General features: G+C 38.7%; 2 protein-coding genes across 4 annotated transcripts in view; one reads left to right on the forward strand and one right to left on the reverse strand.

The window, feature by feature from the left end:
• PBLD (phenazine biosynthesis like protein domain containing) overlaps nt 1-13,343 on the reverse strand; it is a 33,785-nt gene extending 20,442 nt beyond the window's left edge. The window contains exons 1-2 of one of the 2 annotated variants that reach the window (XM_020869889.2): nt 13,254-13,343; nt 2,667-2,813 (exon numbers count right to left, since the gene is read on the reverse strand). In XM_020869889.2, the coding sequence (XP_020725548.2) occupies nt 2,667-2,750 (84 nt within the window). In that variant the 5' untranslated portion in view covers nt 2,751-2,813; nt 13,254-13,343. Of the gene's footprint in view, nt 1-2,666; nt 2,814-13,253 lie in introns of those variants that run through there. The other variant, XM_020869891.2, reaches the window with a different exon arrangement.
• A 5,063-nt stretch (nt 13,344-18,406) lies between these two features.
• HNRNPH3 (heterogeneous nuclear ribonucleoprotein H3) lies at nt 18,407-23,261 on the forward strand. Of its 2 annotated transcripts, none has more exons than XM_020869878.2 (9): nt 18,407-18,518; nt 19,043-19,181; nt 19,695-19,879; nt 20,335-20,421; nt 20,688-20,803; nt 21,561-21,696; nt 22,696-22,791; nt 22,879-22,971; nt 23,147-23,261. In XM_020869878.2, exons 1-9 carry the CDS (start codon nt 18,407-18,409, stop codon nt 23,221-23,223), a joined length of 1,041 nt encoding a protein of 346 aa, XP_020725537.1. In that variant the 3' UTR covers nt 23,224-23,261. The 2 variants fall into 2 exon arrangements, with proteins under 2 accessions (XP_020725537.1, XP_020725542.1); XM_020869883.2 differs by having other exon boundaries at nt 19,695-19,834.
• Nucleotides 23,262-23,436: the final 175 nt, after the last annotated feature.

Consider the following 23,436-nt stretch of genomic DNA (forward strand, 5'->3'; position numbering starts at 1 on the left):
GAGAATACTGTAGAAGTTCTGGGAATGTTGTTACCCAGAAAGTTTTCCTTTTCTTCCAGCAGTCTCTTATCAAGTATCTTAAAAGTTCAAAGCACAATTATCTAGTCTTTAGTCTGTCTACTGAGTTTTTCTATAGTATCATCTCAGTCAATTTTAAATAATTTTAAACAAAACAAAATGAAAAAGAATATTCCTTTGAAACCCTTAACTTGCAATCTGAAGTATTTTCTCACCCATAAAAACGCAAGTTGTTCTATGCTCTGGTCCCCAAGGGACCTAGTACCTGGTCTTTCAGCCTCTGTGGTGACTATGGGAAAATGATCAGGTTTATGCATCTATTTCCCCTGCTAGACTCTGAGCACCTTAAGGACAGGCAAACTTATTGGTCTCGGTACCTCCGTCCCTACCCCAGAGCCTGGCCCACGGCAGGTGTCAACAAATATTTGTAGAATACATAATGACAGGCTAAATGCCTACTGAGTTGTGGTCAGCATGATAAGGCTTAGTCCTTATCTGTCTCTGATTTTTCCCGAGTTCACTTGTGTTCTTTCTAGGTGCTTCAAATGCCCACTGTCTCTAGCTGTGGATAAAAAAATCCAAAGGGCAGAACAACAGTTTCTCCTTTCATTTCATTTTAATGTTTATTGATTATGCACTGGAGAAAGTGCTAAGTTAACCTTCAGGAAAGGAGATCCTCAAGTCTAAAGAATAGAAAACTAGCAAACCAATCTTTAAATACCTATTCAGTTGTCCTGGACTGGCCATCAAACCAGCCTCATCTCACAGGTCTAAGGCACAAAAATGAACTGAGAGACTCTAGAGAGCGTCCCTGTTGGCAGACTTCCTTTTCTTCCTTTCATACTGAACCATATTGCTTTGAACTATGCTAAGTTTTTTGTTTAAATTTGTATTTCCTAGTTTTTCCAAATATATAAATAATATGCAAAATATATTTTAATAGGGAGTGAAAGAGAGAGAGAGAGATCCTAAGTCTGGAGTTTAGTGAATGTACTAGAGGTGAAAAGGAATACATTGAGGAGTAATATTAATTCCTGGTAAAAATTGAGTGCATAAATCACTTAAAAACTTTTTTCAAAACTCTTCTAGAATATTACGTGGGAATATGGGATAAATACACTAAGGCTTTTTTTTTTTTAGACTAAGACTTTTGACAAGTAGATTTAGTCAATTCCACAAGCCCTTGATGTGAAGCTAATCTGTGTGCCATATTGCTTCTAAAGAAAGTTCAGGATTTAGAATCCGGCTGTTAGCTATTCTCTCACTATTACCCCCAAGTTCTTATGTTACTTGGTAAAGTCTATTAAAGTTATTACTTTCTGCACTGTGTGGTTGGAAAATGCTAGCCACAGGGTTGCATAATGAATGCATTGTTAAGGTAAGATGGGGACTTTGATCACCATATTGCTGCTTTATTTGAGGGAGAAAATAAAATATATAAGGATTCGATTAACAACATTCATGGGGCTCAGTAAAACCGCAGCTGTTCTCCATGTGATTTACACTAGAATCACCTGGGGAGCTTTAAAAACCAGTGCTGCTTGGGTCTCACCCCTCAGAGATTCTGTTGTGATTGGTCCGGCACAGGAATTTTTAAAGCGCCTCTGGTGATTTTAATCTGCAACCAGCTTGACGTTTACTGCCCTTGAAAGCCCCAACTTAATAAGACTTACTCAAGATCATCAACTGCTTACCGCGTAGCTGACATAATTCTCAGATACTCTGCTCTTGTACTAACTGCTCAGAGTGGAAGGATACATTGACCTGTTTCCCAACACCCAGGTAAGAACAGGAAGCAGCTGAGGTCAAGGAATATTTAACTATTCTGTTAATACTTATCTAACCAGAGGGCCTTTTTCCCCCCTCATTGCACCGTGTAGCATGTGGAACTCCCCCAACTAGTGATTGAACCCATGTCCCCTACAGTGAAAGCTGGAGTCTTAATCACTGGACCACCAGGGAAGTCCTCAAAGAGCCATTTTTAAAATGAGATTTTCAGTAAACAGAGTTCTCCCTATGTTAGAGCTTAATTCCTTTCCATCTTTCTACTAAATTACTTAATTCCTTGCAAAATGTCTCATCTTATTGGTCCAGAAAAGAATTTCTAAATGTCTGAACTATAGGTAAGGTTAAAAATATACAGCTAGGATTTTTTATGCTAAATGTAGTATCAGCCATGTTCAGTCACATAAAACTCATCTAATTTCATTGTCTTCCACATTTGGTGCTAACTGAATGAAAATCCAGTGGCTACAATGGATGAGTTTTCTTTCTTTTTTTTTTTTTGTTGGTCCAGGGATAGAATCTGTGCCCCCTGCAGTGGAAGTCTTAACCACTGAACCAGCAGGGAAGTGCCACCTACTCCTGTTTTTGGTATATTTTTTTTAAATTGGCTCTAGTTCTTCTTTACATAAATCTTACTTTTCTAGACATGTGCATCCATCTAGATATAAGCAGTCTTATCATATAATTTGGTTAAATTAACTTGCAGACATGAACATTGTTGATACCATTTGACGGAGAACACAACCCAGGAAGATAAACAAACAAGTGGGTCTGATATTTTCTTTTTTTTTTTTTAAGTAAAACTTGGTTCTACAAGCATCTAGGATTTCAGGCACTGTACTTCAAAGCAAAATACTACTTACATTTTCTAGGAGGCAAACAGCAGCCGGATTCCCACGAAATGCTTTTGCTGTGAATGCATCGGCTATGAAAATAGGGAGTTTCATTTTCTTTGTAAGCTGTTTCTGCAAACTCTCAAAACTGTTGGTAGACTGCTTTCCTTCTTATTGCTGCAAAAAAATCAAAAAGTTAATGTTTTACTTGATGCAAAGAAACAACTAACATTTTCCAAGTACAAAGTCAAGTAATTATTCTAATACACCTGCATTTAAAGATAAGTAATCCTTTGATTTAAGCCTCTAGATTGAATTTGCTTTAAAATACTGGATGAATAGAATATTTTCTTTTCATAGTGTACATATACTTAACATAGTAATATTCTTAGAGTAGCCAAAACCAGCATAAGCTATGTTGTTAATGAAGTATGTGAAACTTCCAAAGAGCATATATGTTGCTGATAGTTTACCAATGAATATTACTGCCCTTTTAAAATGATGCATTTTTTCTAATTATGAAAACTCCATCATAAAAAACTTGGAAAATAAAAAAATGAATCATAACCATGCAAATAAGCAATAACATTTTTTGGACTTAACAGTCTAAGGAACCTCATGTTTTAATTTTGTGTTATTTTATAAAGCTGCAGTTGGAGACTTTTTAGAGCTCATGATATAGATTTGTTAAAATTAAGCTTTTTATTATAAGAATAATACTTTCTCTTTACTGAAAACCTATAAAATACAGAAAAATTGTGTGGGGTGTGTGAAGAATCTTCTGTATCTTCATGCTGTGGAGATAAACTGTTTACATTCTGGGTATTTCCTTTGCTTTTACTAGAAGCATGGATTTTGTCACAGGTAGGGAAGAATTCATCTCTCTCAAAATTATAGAACTTTTTAAAAACTCAGCAAACTATGGGGTGTTTTGCTTAACTATAAAAGAAATTAACCCATCCTAACATGTATTTCTTGTTCTGAAGGAGATGAGGATAAACAATGGCTAGGCAGCTCCCAGGTCTACAGAGTTGTTTTCTTTTTCTTTTCTTTTGGTTTATTATACAAGGGTTTCGCTTAACTTTCTTGCCATATTGCCTACTTTTTCCCTTTGTTTAAGGTATAATTGATATATTACTTTCAGGTTTACAACATAACGATCCAATATTCATATATATTGGGAAATGACCTACCACAAAAAGTCTAGTTAATCTATCACCAAACATAGTTACAAAAAAAGGTTTGTTTTTTTTTTCCGTGCGGTGGAAGTTTGAAGATCTACTCTCTCAGCAACTTTCAAATATTCAATATTTTATTATTAATTATGAAGCCAGAAAGATAAACACCAATACAGTATACTAACACACATATGTGGAATTTAGAAAGATGGTAATGATAACCCTATATGCAAGACAGAAAAAGAGACGCAGATGTATAGAACAGACTTTTGGACTCTATGGGAGAAGGCGAGGGTGGGATGATCTGAGAGAATAACATTGAAACATGTATATTATCAAGTGTGAAACAGATCACCAGTCCAGGTTGGATGCATGAGACAAGTGCTCGGGGCTGGTGCACTGGGATGACCCAGAGGGATGGGATGGGGAACACATGTAAATCCGTGGCTGATTCATGTCAATGTATGGCAAAAACCACTACAATATTGTAAAGTAATTAGCCTCCAACTAATAAAAAAAAAAAGGAAAAAAAAAAAAAAACTTACTTGAAAAGAAAAAAAAAAAGGAAAAGATATAGATAAAATGCTTAGGAAGACAAGGACAGAGCAATAACTCTGCCCAGGAGACAGTCAGAGGGAGCTTCAGAGATGAGCTCCCAGAGCTGTCATCCAGAGATGACATTTGCGTGAGTCCAAACACACACACACAAATATCCAGCGGTTCCATATGGTGGGAACAGGCATTTTGGGTAGCGTGCATAGATTAATCCCAGGGCAAGCAAGCAATTTGATATAGAAATAGATATGCATGAGGAAAGGAGGCTGCAGAGATGAGGCTATCAAGATCTGCTGGAGTCAATGTTCATGAAGGAGCAGATATATGTAGACTTATAGCTGATTAGTATGGTTGTACAGTAGAAACCAACACAAGATGGGAAAGCAATTATCCTCTGATTAAACTTAAAAAAAATTTTTTTTAATAGATAACCTTCAAGGACCTACTGTACAGCACAGAGAACACTGCTCAATATTCCATAATACAGGTTTCCCTGGTGGTCCAGTGGTTAGGAATCTGCCTTGCGAAGCAGAGGAGGCCGATTTGATCCCTGGTCTGGGAAGACCCCCACATGCCAAGGTGCAACTAATAAGTCCATGGGCCACAACTATTGAGTCAACACACACTGCCACTACTGAAGCCTGCACACTCTAGAGCCCGTGCTCCACAAGAGAAGCCACCACAATGAGAAGCCATCACACTGCAGCTAGAGAGTAGCCCCCACTCTCCGTAACTAGAGAAAGCCCTTGTACAGCAAGGAAGACCCAGCTCAGCCATAAATAAACTAGTCTAGAATAACCTAAATGGGAAAACAATTTGAAAAAGAAGAAATATATGTATAACTGAATCACTTTGCCATACACTTGAAACTAACACAACATTGTTAATCAACTATGCTCCAATATAAATTTTTTTTAAATGTTAAAAAAAAAAAAAAATCCAAAATTCAGTTCAACAGCTACTATATAGCAGGCCAACCCCAAAGCTAGGTACCAGGGAGAGGAGAGAGTTTCATGAATGAGCCATATGCCTCTACTCTGAGAGTCTAATCTAGAGTTTGTTTTTGAAGATGTCTCTCTTTTTTTCTCTCTCCTTAAAATTAATTTTGGTTTCATTTTTGTAAGAAAAATGCACTTATTTGATGAGAATTGTGTTGGATCCATGGATTACCTTGAGTTGTAAAATCATTTTGAAGATATTCTTTTAATCCAAGAACATGGGTGTATGACTGCTAAGTTGCTTCAGTCTTTGCAATCCCATGGACTGTAGCCCACCAGGCTCTGCTTCTCCAGGCAAGAATACTGGAGTAGATTGCCATGCCCTCCTCCAGGGGATCTTCCCCACTCAGGATCAAACCTGAGTCTGTCATGTCTTCTGCATTGGTAGGCGGGCTCTTTACCACTAGTGCCATGGGGGAAGTCCCAAGAAGATGGGTATATCTTTCCAAAAGAAGAAAAGAAAAAGGCAGGCTTAACTTCCTCCTGAACTGCTGAGAGAAAGTTTAAGGCAGGTAAAGTTTAAGCAACTTGGCTTTCTTTACCCAGTAAATGGGCTTGCACAAATTTTAGCATCCTGGTCAATCTAATGGCTGGTCCTGAGCTGCAGCTTTCAGGCAGAGCTCTGTGCACTACCAGCAGGGTGTTTTTCAAATGACCCAAAGAATTTAATTTATCCTTCTCTAATTTCACTTACAGTCCATTAGGATCCCTAGTACAGCTTTATATGCCCCTTAATAATGGCAAGCAAATAAACTGTTTAAATAGAAATCAATTACTCCCAGAGGGTACCTCATAAATCTAAATTCATATGATTTCTAAACTATTCATATCTCTTAAAACTTTTTAGTTTTTAATCATCAATTTAGTGTATGAATAGAAACTTTTTATAAAACAATAAAATAATACAGAAAAAAATAAAATCCCCTTTGACAATCCCCTGTCTCACTACATTCCCTGCAGTTCCATCGGGTTAGTTTTTGAGGACACGGTAGACATCTTCCTGAATTCTAACCTTGGTTCCATTTATCATGTGAATGTAGGGAAATTATAAACCTCCCTTGTTCAAACAGTTTAGTCATTAAACCTGCCCATGGGTGTGCCTGGGAACGTTGATGCTTATAAACGTTGATGCTCTATGATAGTCTTAGCTTGTTTATAGTCTCCTGTGCTACAGACAACAGAAAGTTGACTCCTGTATTCTGTAGCTGTTAATATAAAAGAACCCACTTGGCTTTTGCTTGTGACTGCTGCCTCAAAACAATGCTACTCACTAATAAATGCCAACTTAGTTCTTTAAAAATGTAAATACTTAGTAACAGAACGCTGGCATTCAAAGTGTACATGAATACTATGCACCTTACTTGTTGGAAAAAAGAAAATAACTATAGAAAGAAAGTCAAATTATAAAATGTTTTAAATAAAAATTTGGAGGAAATTCTATTTTTAAATTGGTTTCATGGCACTCAACTACTTTGTATTTAGTTTTACTCATGTTTCCTGGACTTAATAGAAGCTCTGAAACACTGCCTTTGTTAAAAAAATTCTTGAGACTAATTCTGATTTCCTCAACTACATTTATGTTCCAACACCTACAGTTTTGGAAACTTTTCTCTTTTCTGATGAAGCTTACAATTCTTATCATCATGACCTACCATTTATCAACCAAATTATTGCCCCTCCCCACTTCCTCTTCCTACTGGTAACCACCTCTCATTTGTTTTCTAGATCTGGGAGTCCAATAGCAGTAAACAGCATGTCCTTTTCAAGTGCACATGGAGCATTTTCCAGAATAGACCAAAGGTTAGGCCATAAAACAAGTCTCAATAAATATAAAGGCTTGGAAGCATACAAACTGTGTTCTTCAATCACAATGGAATAAGATTACACTTCAATAACAAGAGGAAAAGGAAATTTGAGGAATGTGGAAATTAAATAACATTCCCCCCAAATAAAAGGAACTGGGTTCCCTGGAGAAATGGTCACTTCTAGGGCGAAGGTAAAGAAAATACCAAATAAGCCTTCAGCATCTTCTAATAGAAGAAAGTAAGACAATCTCAAAAAATAAAAAGAATAAGTGGGCTTCCCTGGCAGTCCAGTGGTTGAGACACTGTACTTTCACTGCAGGGAGAATGGGTTTAATCCCGGGTCAAGTCAGCAAATAAACAGAATAGGGGTATGTCAAAGGGATTCAGGAGCCAACCTGAAAGTGCTCCCAGTGGCCTAAGAAAGAACAATTTGAACAAAATAAGTTATGTAGATTATAACTCAAAGTATAAAACTAGTATCTGTGGGTCTGACTGACATATATATAAAGATGAAAGAATGAATGAAAGGAAAACCTCATAGAATTATTTTTAACTCAAATTCCTTTTTTCCTTTTATTTATTTTTGGCCACACTGGGTCTTTGTTGCTGGTCTTGGCCTTTGTCTAGTTGTGACAAGTAGGGGCTACTCTTCATTGTGATGTGTGGGCATCTCATGATGCTGGCTTGTTTTGGAGCATGGACTCTTAAGACTGCACATTCAGTAGTTGCAGCACACAGACAGTTGCCCTGTGGCATGTGGGATCTTAGATCCCTGACCAGGGATTGAACACATGTCCCCTGTACTGCAAGGCAGATTTTTAACCACTGGGCCACCAGGGAAGTCCCTAGAATAATAATTTATCTAGCTACTCTCCCTTCCAGGAGATGGAGCTTAAATACCCCTTGAGTGTGAGCTGCACTCAGTGACTTTTTCCCAAAAGAGTAGAGCATAAGAGGATAAAAATTAACTTCAGTGGAGAAATCTGGCAAGTACTGCCTCAGGCAGGTTTGATTAAGGGTAACACCATCAGTGATAAGTCAGGTTGATAGCATCTACCTTGGATATGATGTGATGAAAATGGCACTTTACTTTGGTGGTCTTCCTTCTGAGAACCCATTACTCCTATTTAATCATGGCAAAAACATTAGAGATATCCCAGTTGAAGAGTATCCCTCAAAGGAACAGAGAATGCTAATCATAAGGAGAATGATGACTAACTAATGTAGTATCCAGGATGGGATGTTAGGGAAAAACTAGTGAACCCAATATAAAGTGTGTAGTTATTAATAATGAACCAATGTAGGTTCATTAGTTGTAACAAACACATCATAATAAATGCAAGATGTTAATAATAGAGGCAACTGAGGGAGGGATACACGGGAACTCTGCATTCTATCTTCTTTAATCAATTAGGCTGTGCCAGGTCTTAGTTGGGCATGCAGGGCCTTTTTCCTTTTTAGTTGCAGCATGCAGGATCTTTAGTTACAGCATGTGAACTCTTAGTTGCAGCATGTGGGATCTAGTACCCTGACCAGGGATTGAACCTGGACTCTCTGCATTAGGAGCAGAGTCAGCCATTTTTTGTAGACTGAAACATATACTGAAATGCTAGGATTTTACTAATGCCCTCAAATCAATTTCTACTTTATTAATAGCAACCACATCTGCCTATGTTGGAAAACAGCAGTATTTACATGTGAGTGAGTGAAAGTAACTCAGTCATGTCTGACTCTTTGCGACCTCATGAACTATAGAGTTCATGGAATCCTCTAGGCCAAAATACTGGAGTGGGTAGCCTTTCCTTTCTCCAGGGGATCTTCCCAACCCAGGAATTGAACCCAGGTTTCCCACACTGCAGGTGGATTCTTTACCAGCTGAGCCACCAGGGAAGCCCATTTATATGTGAAATATCACTCATTCTGTCCACAGATGATTCTTGGTACTTATCTGATTTTACAGATTTCCCTGGAATAATTTTTGCTGCACCCTCCCACACAACACAGTGCTTAGGACACTGTACTTTCCAAAATTTTTCTACTAAATTCACTATTGAAATAAGTTTTAGAGGAAGGACCACATTAATGATATGAAAGACAAGAAACAGGACAGAACTGGAATTATTTCAACTACTAATCTCTACTCTATGTAACAACTCATTTTAGACACTAAGAAACTTAAGATTTAGGGGACTTCCTTGGCAGTCCAGCGATTAAGACCCCAAACTCCCAAAGTAGGGTGCATTTTTTTTTTTTTGGCTTAATCACTCAGTCGTGTCCGACTCTGTGACCTCATGAACAGTAGCCCACCAGGCTTCTCTGTTCATGGGATTCTCCAGGTAAGAATATTGGAGTGGGTCGCCATATCCTTCTCATGGATGGGTTCAATCCCTGGTCAAGAAACTGCGATCCTACAGGTCATACCTTAACGTGGCCACAAACAAACAGCAACAAAAACCGAGTTTCAGGAAATTGCCTCAGAATCAAACAGCTGTAGGTAAGTGTGAAATCTTAGGGTTAGAACCTAGGCCGATCTGACTCCCTGGTTATGACGACAATTGTAATTTTGTCAATGATTTTCTTTGTAAAGTTTGGAGCATTACTTTATCTTCTGATTCTATTTATTGGTTCAACAAATAATAAGTATGCTAGACTGTGGTGAAAATTAAAGTACCTTCACCCCCAATATAACCATTATTTGTACACTGAGGCATATGTATTGATATGTATATAATGAAAACATGTATTTTAAACTACAACTTAGAAGTTTAAAATCATGTGTGGGGAAAGGGAGGGAATGGTCTGATATCTGTACTGTGTTCTCTAAGTTATCAATTTGCTTATGGAATATTAAAAGCAGTATAATAAGTTGACTTAAATTCCTTAAGTAGCTATCTTTTGTGGCTGTTTTCCCTGTTCTCCCCAGCAATCCACTGGAACAGAAGTAATGTTCAACATTTTAAATTATTTTCAAAAACTAGAGAAAGTGTGCTAGATGTTTTCTTCTTTTTAAGTCACAATTTGTTTACTTAGTGTACGGTTATTCAAATTGGATGAGACCTCTTGGTTTCCCTAATCCCAGAATAAACACTAAGGTGATTTGAAGAAACAAACAAACAAAATATCAAGAATGTAAACTGTGTAATTAAGCTTTGTCTTGAGAAATAATTTTGAATTATTATGGAGATCACTGCTTTCTAAAGACAGTAAATATATTAATATATAAAAGAATAAGCATTTCACAAAACCTTAGTACAACAGATTTAGTGCTCAGAAACCATTTAGAAACACTCCTAGAAACTTATTTGTGGGTTTGTTGTTAGTTTATTTGCTTTTCCTATAGACAAAGATTATAATCCTGTTTTTATGTTATTTCAGAATGCGGTAGGGGTATGTGAACAACTATTTTAGCCAACTTTTAGTTAATGTGCCTTCCCTCCCCCAGGAGAGTGCAATCTCTTCAATTTCTTTCTTCTTTTTTCAAGCTCTGCGTGGAATTTTCCTGTTCTCTTCCTGGTGGTGTAGTCATGATCTCATGTCTGTGTCTAGTTTTCCTCTGGGAGCTGTGGGTACTTCTTTTTTCTTCTCCTTTTTCATCTTTTCTCTCATTTTGGCCTCTAACAAGATCCTCTCCAGGGTTCCTCTGATTTCCATATAATAGGAAAGCAATGAAATGATGGAAAGGAAGACAAAGAGGAAAAAAAAAACAAACACTCCAATGCAGCTGGGAGTTCTTAGTTCTAACCATCTCTATGGAAACAATTCCACAGGGACTGATCTGGAAACAATTCTGTAGGGACCACTGAAGCAGTGGTGAGACAATTTCACCAAGCCTTAAAGGACTCAACTTGCAGATGGGAATAGCTGATAGGCTATTTTTGAGAAAAGCATTGAGTATTAAAAGAATCCACCTGCCAACGCAGGAGATGCAAGAACTCAGATTCCATCCCTGGGTCAGGACAATCCTCTGGAGTAGGAAACAGCAATCCATTCCAGTCTTCTTGCCTGAAAATTCCATGGACAGAGAAGCCTGGCAGGCTACAGTGCATGGAGTACCAAAGAGCTGGACATGAATGAGCAACTGAGCATGCACAAAATAGGAAGCCAAATAAAAATTAAGTTTATCCCTATATAATGTATTTTTTTAAAAGCTCAAAACGTCCTACTTGCTATAATAATAAAAAGGCAAAAGGAATGTATCTGCTAATTTCAAGTCCTTCCTAAGCATTCACGTTGGCAAACAGGAGAGTGCCCAATACAAACAAAATTGTGGCCAAAAAAAAACCCCAAAGAAAACATTGCAGTTTGGTGATGAAAAGTCATTAAAATGGTTTTAGAATTTTGATCCATAGCCATAAAAAATATGTGGAGAGAATGCCAAACTCAGGCGGTAAACAAATTGAATTCAGGCAAGGGGTAAAAGGGATTACAGAACTCCATTTACCAAATCAGGTTGAAAGTCAGAAAGGATAATGATGTAATTTGAATCCAGGGAAGAACTCCATCTGAAGTAGGACCTTGGAGTCTTTACTAATACAGCAATCAATAGGAAAAAAAGAGAAAAGAAACCTCCCCCACTCCCAGTCAGTGATACTAAGTTTCAGGCCAGTTCAAAAGTCTCCAGAAATGACGGCAACTGCAGCGTTATTTAGGGGAACTAACTTCAATTTGCCTAAATATATTTTGTTCCCTTAATACATCCCCAGGTAGGTCCATAGTGCTTTTAAGACCCTAGTCCCTGAGGTAAAACCATTTAGGTTTCAACCCTAGCTTGTGTCACTAGGTGTGAGATCTTGGGTATCTTTTAAAATTTCTCTAGAACTTAGGCATATCATCTGTAAAATGGGGACATTATTTTTAGGGTAATAAAGACAGTGAATTGAACACAGCGCCTAGCTCAAGCAAGCTCTCAATAATCGTGAGCTATCGTTATTACACTATACGTTTTGCTTTTCTATCTCTTGTAATGAAGACCACATTTTCCCTTCTCCATTTCTCTGAAGGTTATTTGGAGGGAGTGGGCTCACAAAAGGCAGTAGGAATTATGACCTAGCCAATTCTTACTACCCCACACTTGTCTTAAGCAGGTTTGCGGATGTACTATAGCGACGAAATGGAAGTTTCCATTGCATGACGGCAACTGGCCTTTCTCCACACTACAAACTGCATACCTCAGGGAGGAAAAATTATTCTAGCTTCTCTACTGCTAATACTCGTGCGCCCATCACCCCACCCTCGACGGGCTTGCAGTGTCCGTACAGTCTCTGACTGGATATTTAAGGCCTAAAACCTAGTTTTGTCCACATTCCCAACCTGCAGGAACATCTGTGTACTCACACTCATTTCCGTTCTCTCCCCCGCATTTGATATACGTTCCTTGTTTGCAAGTTAACTTTCACTGATCTCGTTTGCTCTTTAACTTGCGCTGATCTCGGTACTAGGACTGCCCTCCACTCTTCTTACAGAAATTCGGCTTTTTTTTTTTTTTAACCCCAAACGCTGTCACTAGGAACCTTAGTGGTAAGAGACCCAGCACAACCAAAAATTATTTTCTAGTTGTTACTTGTACAGGCATTTTTCAAGAATGCAAAGCACTATTTGGAAAACTCAAAGTCGGGCGACGCAAGGGGTAGATGGGTAGCTGAAATTACAAAGTGGGAGAGATTAAAACCAAGAGAAAATGCAAAGGAGAGGAGGAAGCGAGGAAAGATCTGCAGGGAAACTTCAATAACTAACACAGCCTGCCCCTAAAGAGGCACACTTTAGGGCGGCTGCGCCGTCAGCGCCAAGGCCAGGGGAAGAGGCCCAGCCCAAGTCAGGGCCTGGTGGTCACTTTCGCATCTTTCCAGCGGAGAAGCCCTACTTTTTTTACTGCATAACACAAACATGGTGGACAAGAAAAGCCCTCCCCACTTTTGGCAGCGAACCACGTGGGGCCCCTTCCACGCGGGTGACGCTGGGTAAGGGCGGGGCCTCCACAGAACTTTTTCTCTGATGCTCTGCCGCATCAGGAACTCGTTCGTGATGCGATAGAGCATCAGAACTTTTCCACACCGGGACACCACGGGTTCCTACAATACGCACGGATATCCTTCTCGAGAGAGAGCCGAGGGGTTTGCTCCGAGAATTTGATGGCTATATAGTAAGCCGGAAAGGTGGAGTTCGCGGCCTCTTTCTCTAACTTGACCAAACCCGTCTGCTCTCCACCTCTCGCCCAACTAGTCAGCCGACCAACGCGCAAGCGCACTTCTTGCCGCCGGCGCCAAGGCGAGATCGACTCTCCTGTCTCGCGAGAGCAACTGTTTAGTCTCGCGAGAGCGGGGCCGGCCGGTCTCCCTTGCTCTCGCTCCACCCACTTCTCCTCGCTCGCTCTCTCCCATCCCCCAAGCCAGTAGGTCTGCTGCGCAGCTTCCTTAGCGGTTGCCCCCGCTAGAGACGGTTGGAAGAACCGTTGTGGGGGCTCTACCTGAGGCGGGTGACTTCTGCTTCCTCACGACCAGACCCCGCGGGCACCGGAGTCGGCGCTACTGTCGCCCGACAGGGTATCTGAAGTAAAAGGGGGTAGGTTGGGCTGGTAGTTTCGAGAGCGGAGTCGGGAGAAGGACGGCAGAGCGACTGGGAGGGGGTGGGGCGGCGGAGTGGGGGAAGTGTAGAGGTCGCCACTTGGAGGCAGCCAGGCTGCGCCTCCCAGGCGATCTCCCACTTCCAGGAAGGCGGCCTGTCGGAAGGAGGATTAACTCAGGTGGAGTTCAGTGGATGAAGCCGAGCCCCGAAGTGGGGGTCATCCAGCTTTCCCCCTCCGTTCCCTGCTGGTTTGGCCTCCGCCATTTTGGGTACGGCAGCGCGGCGCCCTCGGCTTCCCGCCCTTCTCCTCTTTCTGCTTTTTGCCCCTCAGCTTCCGAAAACTGACTTAGGAGGCCGGGGGTTGGTTAAAGCTTCGCGCAAGGGATGAGGGTGGGAAGGAAGCGAGCAGGGGAAGGCTGGGCACTTGGGTGTGGGGAGGATCTGGCCCGTCGGGCGCGCTCCCGATGGAAATGGCGCCGGATGGGCCTGGCCTCCCACCGAGGCCTCCCGTCCTCCGCAGTCTCTGCTGGGCTACCTGGCCCGGCGGGACTGCGAGTGACTTCTGACGCAGATTCCCAAGATGAGAGAGGCTGGAGCTGGGGGAGGAAAGCCAATGGCGACGAAGGCGCTCAACTCCTAAATCCAGGACAAAGGAGGCAGACGGCCTCCTTTGTAATTCCGCCGCCCGGTGGCGAAGGTTTTTAAGCCAGGCTTGGCTGCCGGGCTAGGAAGTGGCGTACTCTCCCTAGCTCTTCGGTCTCTAGGGCAGCTAGATAAACGAAAAGTCCCCGGGGCGGAATAAAGGACGCTTAGTCGGCCCTTATATTCCACATTTGGAACTTCGAAAAGAGTACGTACTCATTTTCCAAAGGGTCCCCCCCCCTTCCCATGCTTATCTTAAACTTACTGAAAGACTGTGGGTAATTGTTTTGTAAGCCGAAAAGCGAGTGATTTATCAAATAGGAATTTGAAATGGGCTTATTTCAGATAGATGAACTATGAAAATAGGCTTTCTGAACCATTGAGCGGGGGTGGGATGGTGTAATGGTTTTGTGTAGTTTGGGAAATACTGGGTTAGAATTCAGTAGGGGCTTTACTTGGGGGAAACAGTTGTTAAAACACCGCCAGTGATGGCAAAATTGTGTGTATAGGAATTATTAAGTCTCCAGGGGTTGTGTTTTGTGCAAAGATTGTAAGGCCATGGAAACAAAATACTTAAAAACACCGTTATGGTTTATTTTCTTTTGGTAGCTAAGCCTGTTTTCTATTTGATGTAGGACTGTAGTAACATTTTGACCAAGAAAATAAGCCTGCTCAACAGAAAGACAAACAGCAAGTTCAGTCATGTGATGTTGCGATGGTTTTTAGTCCTTAGAACATTGGAGAATTGTGTCTGTAATTTTCATTGAAGCAGTACAAAAGGTATAGGCATGGCTATTTTTACAGCGTTAAAAAAAACTACAGTTCCTATTGCTGAAGACTTTTTGTGCTTCTCGTGGACTTTGAAAAGACAGCCCAGTTTCCTATAAATTATCAATAGTATGTGATGTAACAGCTTCGCTGATTGAATTACCCTAGAAACTTTTTTTCTTGACCTCTTGTTCATCTGCATGGTAATCTGGAAATCCACCTAATTGCCTTAATATGTTTAATAACTGTTCTTCTGGTGGTGTTATTTCGGTAAACAAGTGACTGAACTGCAGAGGCTGGTCGTTCTAGAAAAGAACCCAATCATTTTAGAGGTTTCGCTTCACTTTAGGTAGTGGTGGTGTCTCTTGTTTTTAAAATTAAAGAGCAAGCACAATGAAAGCGGAATGATGTAAAATTTCCGTGTTTTTTATAATTTCTTGACCAAATTTTGAAAATCCTCATTTTTTAGCAGCAGTTGGGCTACCGTTTAGAAAGTTACTAATGCATCAAATCCTTATTTTGTGTTATATTTATGAAGATGGTATATACCTCTGTGTTATAAAGGAATTTTGTCTCTTTTGCCTTTTTTAGTTGCTTTTTCTTAACAGCTTTGGGATACAGTTCACATACCATAAGTGTTATCCACTTAAAATCATACAATATGTGATCTTTCATGACTGGCATCCTTCATGTAGCATAATGTTTAGGAAAATATGTTTTAAATCTCATAAAGAACTGACCAAGATTATCCTAATATTCCAGCTGCTGGTATTTTAATTGGTTCTAACACTAGGAATTCTTTTAAAAAATTAGCCCCTGGACATTAGCCATTAGACACTGTTGCAAAGAAGGGTTGAGATGGATTATCCTGAATAAGTAAATATTTAGGTAGTTTCTGAGACAGCTTTATTAATGTATAAGAACAAATACTCTATTAATGTTTAGAATCCGTCTTGGTTTTGTTTTCTAAATAGAATTGTATTAACAGTTTGTTTTTTCTTAAATAGACTATTTCTTTTATATAGGTCTCATTGGTACAGACTGATCCAAAAATCAAAACTAGTTTCCTTGCTAGTGTTTCTTGGAAAGTGCTAATAAGATTTACAGTAAAGATAAGTCAAGTTTCCCTCTTTGGGAGAGAAGGTATTTGTTCATGAAACAGTACCTTTACATTGAGGGGGGAAAATGTTCTAAATTATATAAAGCCACCATTTCTAAGGTCTTTTCACAACAAATTAGATTGACTTTGCAAAGGTCTTAAGTTTTTCATTGGGAGGTTAACAAATGGAGGTTTAGATCCTTTCCATTTTTTCCACTTCTGTTGTTCCCCTTTAATAGAAAACGGTTATGTCTTGGGTTGCTGCCTTTTTATTTTCCCCTTAAGAAAATGATCAAGATCTCCAAAATGTCTCCTTTTCCCAAAGCCTACTTTCAGGGTGACTCTTAGAACTACTTTTTAAATTGTTTAGCTGATTATGTATCCAAGTAAACCTTTCCAGAGACCCTCCTTTTTTCCCCCTCTCTCCGCTTTAGACAACTCCTAAAAATGCTTGAAAATTTAAGCTTCTGTTGACTTGGAAAAAAACTTGTAACAGTCTGTTTCATTTCAGGATTCAGGATAGATTCCTATCCTTTACGGTTCAGTTGTTTTGTTTGTAGCTTATTTCATTAGTTTTACAAGGCCCCTTGGGATCCAGTAACAGTGGCCACCATTGAATGATGACTGTGTTGCAGACTAAGCATGGATCCTTCCTAGTCCAGTGAGGTATAAGCACCACTGCACATTTTACAGTTGAACGCAGAGGTTAAGTAGTTTGCTTACTAATAAACTACGTAGCTGTGAATGACAGACTAGGGATTCAAGCCAAGAGTTTCCTTTGTCTTAAAAGTTTTTCCCAGTTATTTTTGTGCATAATAGTTGTAATGTCAGATAAAAATCTTGAACATTTGTGTCTAGAGTGGCACTTAGGATAGCATTTTAAAAGTCAGAGTTGGACTAAGCACACACGCGCAAAGCAAAGTACAAAGGTGATTCATATAAAGAGGAATTTGCTGAATAGCCACATTTGGATAATTTCTACATTAGCTTATTTTAAATGCATGGTTTTTAGGGGGAAATTTTTCCTCTTTGCAGATGCTACCCCAAACAGTTGGGCTAATAATTAGATCATGTGAAATTAAGTATTAGTGAATACTGCTTATATGAAATATCCTCAAGCTTAAAGGAATCAAGTGAACAAATTGTTTTGTTTACAGGGGAGGATGTGGTGAGGGAAAGGTTTGAAATATTCAGGTGAGTAGGATTCCTACAGCTGCATACTGATATTTATAAGATCTGGTAAGTTTCTGCAGCTGAAGGACTTCTGCATTAACCTCTTTAAAATGTTTGGGAATTGTTAAAAGAAAGGGTGATTGTCTCAGGATGGGGATTTGGTGGATGAGTTCTTTTGAGGGGGGAAGGAGGGCTTCTTGTACCATTTTTAATAACTTTTTGAATGTGATTGTGTTACTTTTTTCAAAAAAACTCTATTTAAAAGTAGTGAACTGGTTTTTAATACACTATTTTCAATAATTGCCAAACAGGTAGCTTTAAAAAGCTGTTTTGGGATGTCCTTTTATCTCAGTTTTAAAACTCGGCCTAATTAAGTCAGTAATTTTAAAACTTGCTTTTGGGGAGTGTTTAAATCAGTTTTATAGTTAAACAGGACTTTGTTCCCCCTTTGGAAACAATCTGGTATGTTCAGAATTAAGTGCATCTATTAAAGGTTAGACTTTAGTACCATTTTTCCAACATCAAAAGGAGTACTCATTGTACTTCTGACTTAGGCTCTTACTGTGAATGGATGGTGGTACTGTATACAACTTTTGAGTTGAGTTTTTTTGAAGAATTTGCATAACTATTTCAAGTGAATAATAAAACTTGGAAAACGTGAAGGAACATTTGAGACATGAGGAAAAGACTAGATGGACAGGGTCAAAAAGAGTTTGAAGATTGATGGTAGAATTATGAAGTTTTCTTAAAATTATAATATTTAATACTTGGAAATTCCAGGTTGGGGGAGGGTTAAGTTTCACTGCCTTTACCCCATCTTTTTGTCTGCCCTGAAATAAAAGGTATTGTACCGTTGTATAACTATGTGTTACATTTGCTGTTGTGCACCACTGAGAGTTGGTTCTTCAGTACCTCTGGCAAGAGTGTATTTTGATTGACTGCTTTGTGTGCTTGTTTATTTTTTATAGCATTTAAATCAAACGGTATTGAGATGGATTGGGTTATGAAACATAATGGTCCAAATGACGCTAGTGATGGGACAGTACGACTTCGTGGACTGCCATTTGGTTGCAGCAAAGAGGAAATAGTTCAGTTCTTTCAAGGTACCTCTAGTATTAGTCAAAGTTTAGTAGTATTTTAATTTTATATTTCTATTACTCAGTTTTTAATTTGTAAAACCCATTTGTTTGGGGGACTTTTTGATTTGAGTGTATCTGGGTTAAAGTATTAAGTTATGAAATGTGCTCCAGTTAATATTCAATACAGAATGTGTAAAAATATGTAAAACCTAATATGCAGTGAACATAATTGAGAGTAATTATGTATGATGAATCGTGAATTAGCATATGGAGCATAGTTAAACTTATTTTTTTTTCCATGTAATGTTAGGTGGTCTTTTGTGAGTTTGTGTGTAATTTTAAAAGACATTGGTCACAAAAAAAAAATTATATAATCCAGTAATATTTGAAAAGATCTTCCTTTGTATTATGGGGTGATGGGGAAACTAAGCTTTTTTTTTGTTTTGTTTTGTTTTGTTTAGACTTGTTTTAAATATTTGATTCAGATGGGAATGTTTCAGCCTTTAACACTGTTCCCCTTGATGGGGTTATTTGTCCTTGGGTTAAAGGGTTGGAAATCGTGCCAAATGGGATAACATTGACGATGGACTACCAGGGGAGAAGCACAGGGGAGGCCTTCGTGCAGTTTGCTTCAAAGGAGATAGCAGAAAATGCTCTGGGGAAACACAAGGAAAGAATAGGGCACAGGTGGGGATGGAGAGTTTGGGATGGTGTTAAATTTTTATTTTTGGGGGTTGTGGGTCACTATTGCTTAATGGGGGGGTAACAGTAACATTTTTCTGGGGTAGTTTAAAAGAATTGATAATTATCTAAATTTAACTTGGAAACTACAGATTTGGGTGGGGAATTAATGCTAATAGTTTGCTTAAATTAAACTTAAGATTGTTTCCATTTTTCTGTAGGATGATGTTGATAAATGTTTTTGTATAATCAACTATTTTCTCTAAACATCTATTATATACTAAACAAAACAAACTTAAAATTGTATTTTGTGAATTGTTTTCAAATTACTTAATTTGTCTTTAAAACTTAAATATTATTTAAGTTTGTAGGTGTAAAGGAATGTTAACTTTTGGTGTATTTAGGCAATTTTAATTGGGTTATATCTAGTTGTAGAAAAACTTACTGCATTTTGCCCAGTATTTTATTTACTCTAATACGTTTATGCTGAAACCTGTACCTTAAACCATTTTCAAATAGGTATATTGAGATCTTCAGAAGTAGCAGGAGTGAAATCAAAGGATTTTATGATCCACCAAGAAGATTGCTGGGCCAGCGACCAGGACCATATGATAGACCAATAGGAGGAAGAGGGGGTTATTATGGAGCTGGGCGTGGAAGTATGTATGACAGAATGCGACGAGGAGGTGATGGATATGATGGTGGTATGTGTATCTAATGAACAAAGGTTCTGTTGTCATTTTCTTAACGTTCCTGACACTTTGTCAAGAAATACAGAAATGGCAGTAATTTCAGTACCTACTAGGTTTAATCTGTTCATACAAATGTGGATTCCCATGGGCAGCTATGGGACTTGATTGATGTATGTATTGGCACCTAGTTTACCTACACGAACATTTTTAAGAGATTGCCAGGTTTTGACCTTTTCTGTTTGGAATCAGGATGAAAATTTTTATGTCTAAATGTGTGCTTTTCATATGAGTGTTAACTGCTTTTTTAATATCCACTAAAATGGGTGTTGCAAACTTGGTTGGAGGGGTTGCAAACTTGTAACAGTAAGTTAACCAGAGTGCTTGTCAGAAGATACATTTTTATAAACTAGATTATAAAATTTTATCTCTTGAAAGCTTATTCATGTATTTCTCGTTAAATTACACAGGTTATGGAGGTTTTGATGACTATGGTGGCTATAATAATTATGGCTATGGAAATGATGGCTTTGATGACAGAATGAGAGATGGAAGAGGTAAAATAAAAAAGTGATTTTTAGGTGAATTTTAATATTTGCTTTACATGCACTTAGTATAGGTGACTTGTATACAAAAATCAACTCAGGCATATTTCAGTGTATTCCTACATAAGGCTTAATATAGATAGATACTTAAAGAAAAATTTCCATATGATATTTAGAAAAACCAAGTGTTAAGATTACTTGGGGTGTCGGTGAAAAGTGTGTAAATAGGAAAAGGTGTGTATGGGAAAGAAATAATCTTTGGAAATTTTATTTTCTAGGTATGGGAGGACATGGTTATGGTGGAGCTGGTGATGCAAGTTCGGGTTTTCATGGTGGTCATTTTGTACATATGAGAGGACTGCCTTTTCGTGCAACTGAAAATGATATTGCTAATGTGAGTAATTTTAGTAATTAGTAGTTTTATATATAATCATAGTGTCTAATTTGAGTATTCTATGTAACAAGCCAGTAAGTTTCAGTGGTTTGGTTTGGCTTCCCCAGACTGTGATTAGAAATGAGGAACTGAAAATAATGGTAGTAGATGGCTGCTATTACTGATTTGAAACTGCTTCATTACAAATTGGTTAGAAAATAAGCAAATTTCAGCCCTTTGGGCCAAGTCAATCACTCATTCATTACTTGTTGAGACCCCAGTGGCCTTACAAAGCTGAGGGCATTTATCATCTAGCCCTTAAAGAAAAATTTTGCGATTGATCTTACTGGGAGCCAGCTGGACTAATTTTCAGGTGCTTTGGGGGGTCACTTAAACCTGATTAACTTGCAGTTAGAATTAAATGATATATTTTGGGACCTATGCATATACAGTTGGTAGGTTTATCAAATGTGTTGTTCTGATTCATAACACCCAATTTCTCTGCATGTCAGTGTCTCGGGTCACTTACTTCAAACAATTTTGAAATACCTTTCTTGGGAGTGGGCCTAGGAAGCTTGCTTTTCTCTCAGTATAGTCAGGAAAATAAGACTTATTTCCTTACAGTGTAAACTCTTCTCTTGCTTAAAATACTTTTTAATTTAATATCACCTGGGTTAATTTCAAAGATCACTTTGCATTTAATAGACTTAAAACCAGTGTGCATGGTAATTGTCTTTCAGTGATCTAAGTAGAAAAGTAAAATAAGTGTTTTCTTTAGTTCTTCTCACCACTAAATCCAATCCGAGTGCATATTGATATTGGAGCTGATGGCAGAGCAACAGGAGAAGCAGATGTAGAGTTTGTGACACATGAAGATGCGGTAGCTGCCATGTCTAAAGATAAGAATAACATGCGTAAGTGGTATAACTCTCTCATTTGTGATTCCTCAAATGTAAGAGGTTCTAGGAGCTTAGTGGTCTGGGACCTGAAACCATGTGGCTGCTAATAAGTTCAGACTTGCCTTTCTAAGGGGCTTTCTATTGAAGAGTTAACTCAGGCTCTTTATACTTCAGATTATTAGAGCTTAAGTTACTAAACAGGAAAAATGTTGCATTTGCCTAAGTTTTTATGCCGTTTGGAAATTAATACTGTTTCTTAATCTATACATTGATAACTTGGGTGAGTTATTCCTCCATGTCATCAAATCTGTTTTTAAGCCATTAAATTTAATCTCTAGTGATTCGCAAATCTGACCACACATTAATCACTTGATACTTAATAAAATTAAGTTGCCCTGGACACTACTCTCAAGGTGCTAATTTAGTTCTATGAATGGGCCTGGAATACACATATTTATATATCAAGTGGGATTTTGTTTTCCTTATGGGCACACTGGGTCTTTGTTGCTGTGCAAGGGCTCTCAGCTGTGGCAAGCAAAGGCTGCTCTGGTTGCAGTGTGTGGGCTTCTTACAGTGGCTTCTCTTCTTGCAGAGCACAGGTGCTCGGGTGCTTGGGCCTCAGTAGTTGTAGCTCTCAAGTGCAGGCTTAGTAGTTGTGGCACATGGGCTTAGTTCTGCAGCATGTGGAATCTTCCCAAACCAGGGACTGAAACTGTGTCCCCTGCATTGGCAGGCAGATTCTTAGCCACTGAACCACTAGGGAAGTTCTGGAATAAGATGTATTACCAGCCGGTTCTAAAATAATGAGTCAGCCCTTTTATAGATAAGGAAACTGAAGCGTAAAACACTGGTAACTAGTTGAAGCTTGACCTTAGATTTTAGTTGTATCGGGCATTCAGTCACTCCACTAGGAATTTGCAAGCATTCTTTTTTGTGTTAATGTTAGTTAGTCAAGCTTTTCACACTTATTTATAAATTGTATTCAACATTCCTTTTTCCCCTATTACTCAAAAGAACATAGATACATTGAACTTTTCTTGAATTCAACTCCTGGAGGCGGCTCTGGAATGGGAGGTTCTGGAATGGGAGGCTACGGCAGAGATGGAATGGGTATGTAAAGCTTTTTAAATATTAAGCCGAGTCAGACACTTAGCAAGTCAGTCTCAAACTTTTTTTTTTTTTTTTTTTTTTTTAAAGATAATCAGGGAGGCTATGGATCTGTTGGAAGAATGGGAATGGGGAACAATTACAGTGGAGGATATGGTACTCCTGATGGCTTGGGTGGTTATGGTGAGTGTCTTTTTTGTTGTTGTTGTTCCGTTTGAGTCCCCATATGTGGTGCAGTTTAAAGTTCATATATTCCTTTTTTTTAATTGAAGTATAGTTGACATTGTTTGTATTTTTAATAACTTATGCATTTGTATCCTCTACTAAATGGTTCTTAATGTCTTTTTTTTTTCCTAAGGCCGTGGTGGTGGAGGTAGTGGCGGTTACTACGGGCAAGGTGGCATGAGTGGAGGTGGATGGCGTGGGATGTACTAAAAGCATAACCACACATATAAAAGTCCTGACAAACAGCATCTGGTCTACTAGACTTTCTTACAGAATTACTTTCTTTTGTATTTTAAGAACTTTATAATGACTGAAGGAATGTGTTTTCAAAATATTATTTGGTAAAGCAACAGATTGTGATGGGAAAATCTGTTTTCTGTAGGTTTTATTTGTTGCATACTTTGACTTAAAAAAATAAATTTT

Source organism: Odocoileus virginianus, chromosome 7 (assembly GCF_023699985.2).
Source record: "Odocoileus virginianus isolate 20LAN1187 ecotype Illinois chromosome 7, Ovbor_1.2, whole genome shotgun sequence".
Classification (NCBI taxonomy): Eukaryota; Metazoa; Chordata; class Mammalia; order Artiodactyla; family Cervidae; genus Odocoileus; species Odocoileus virginianus.

Coding starts and splice junctions, on each gene's coding strand:
- HNRNPH3 (XM_020869878.2), top strand. CDS start 18,407: ATGGATTGGGTTATGAAACATAATGGTCCAAATGACGCTAGTGATGGG. Junction 20,804..21,560: donor CTGAAAATGATATTGCTAAT/GTGAGTAATTTT, acceptor TGTTTTCTTTAG/TTCTTCTCACCACTAAATCC. Junction 22,792..22,878: donor CTACGGCAGAGATGGAATGG/GTATGTAAAGCT, acceptor TTTTTTTTAAAG/ATAATCAGGGAGGCTATGGA.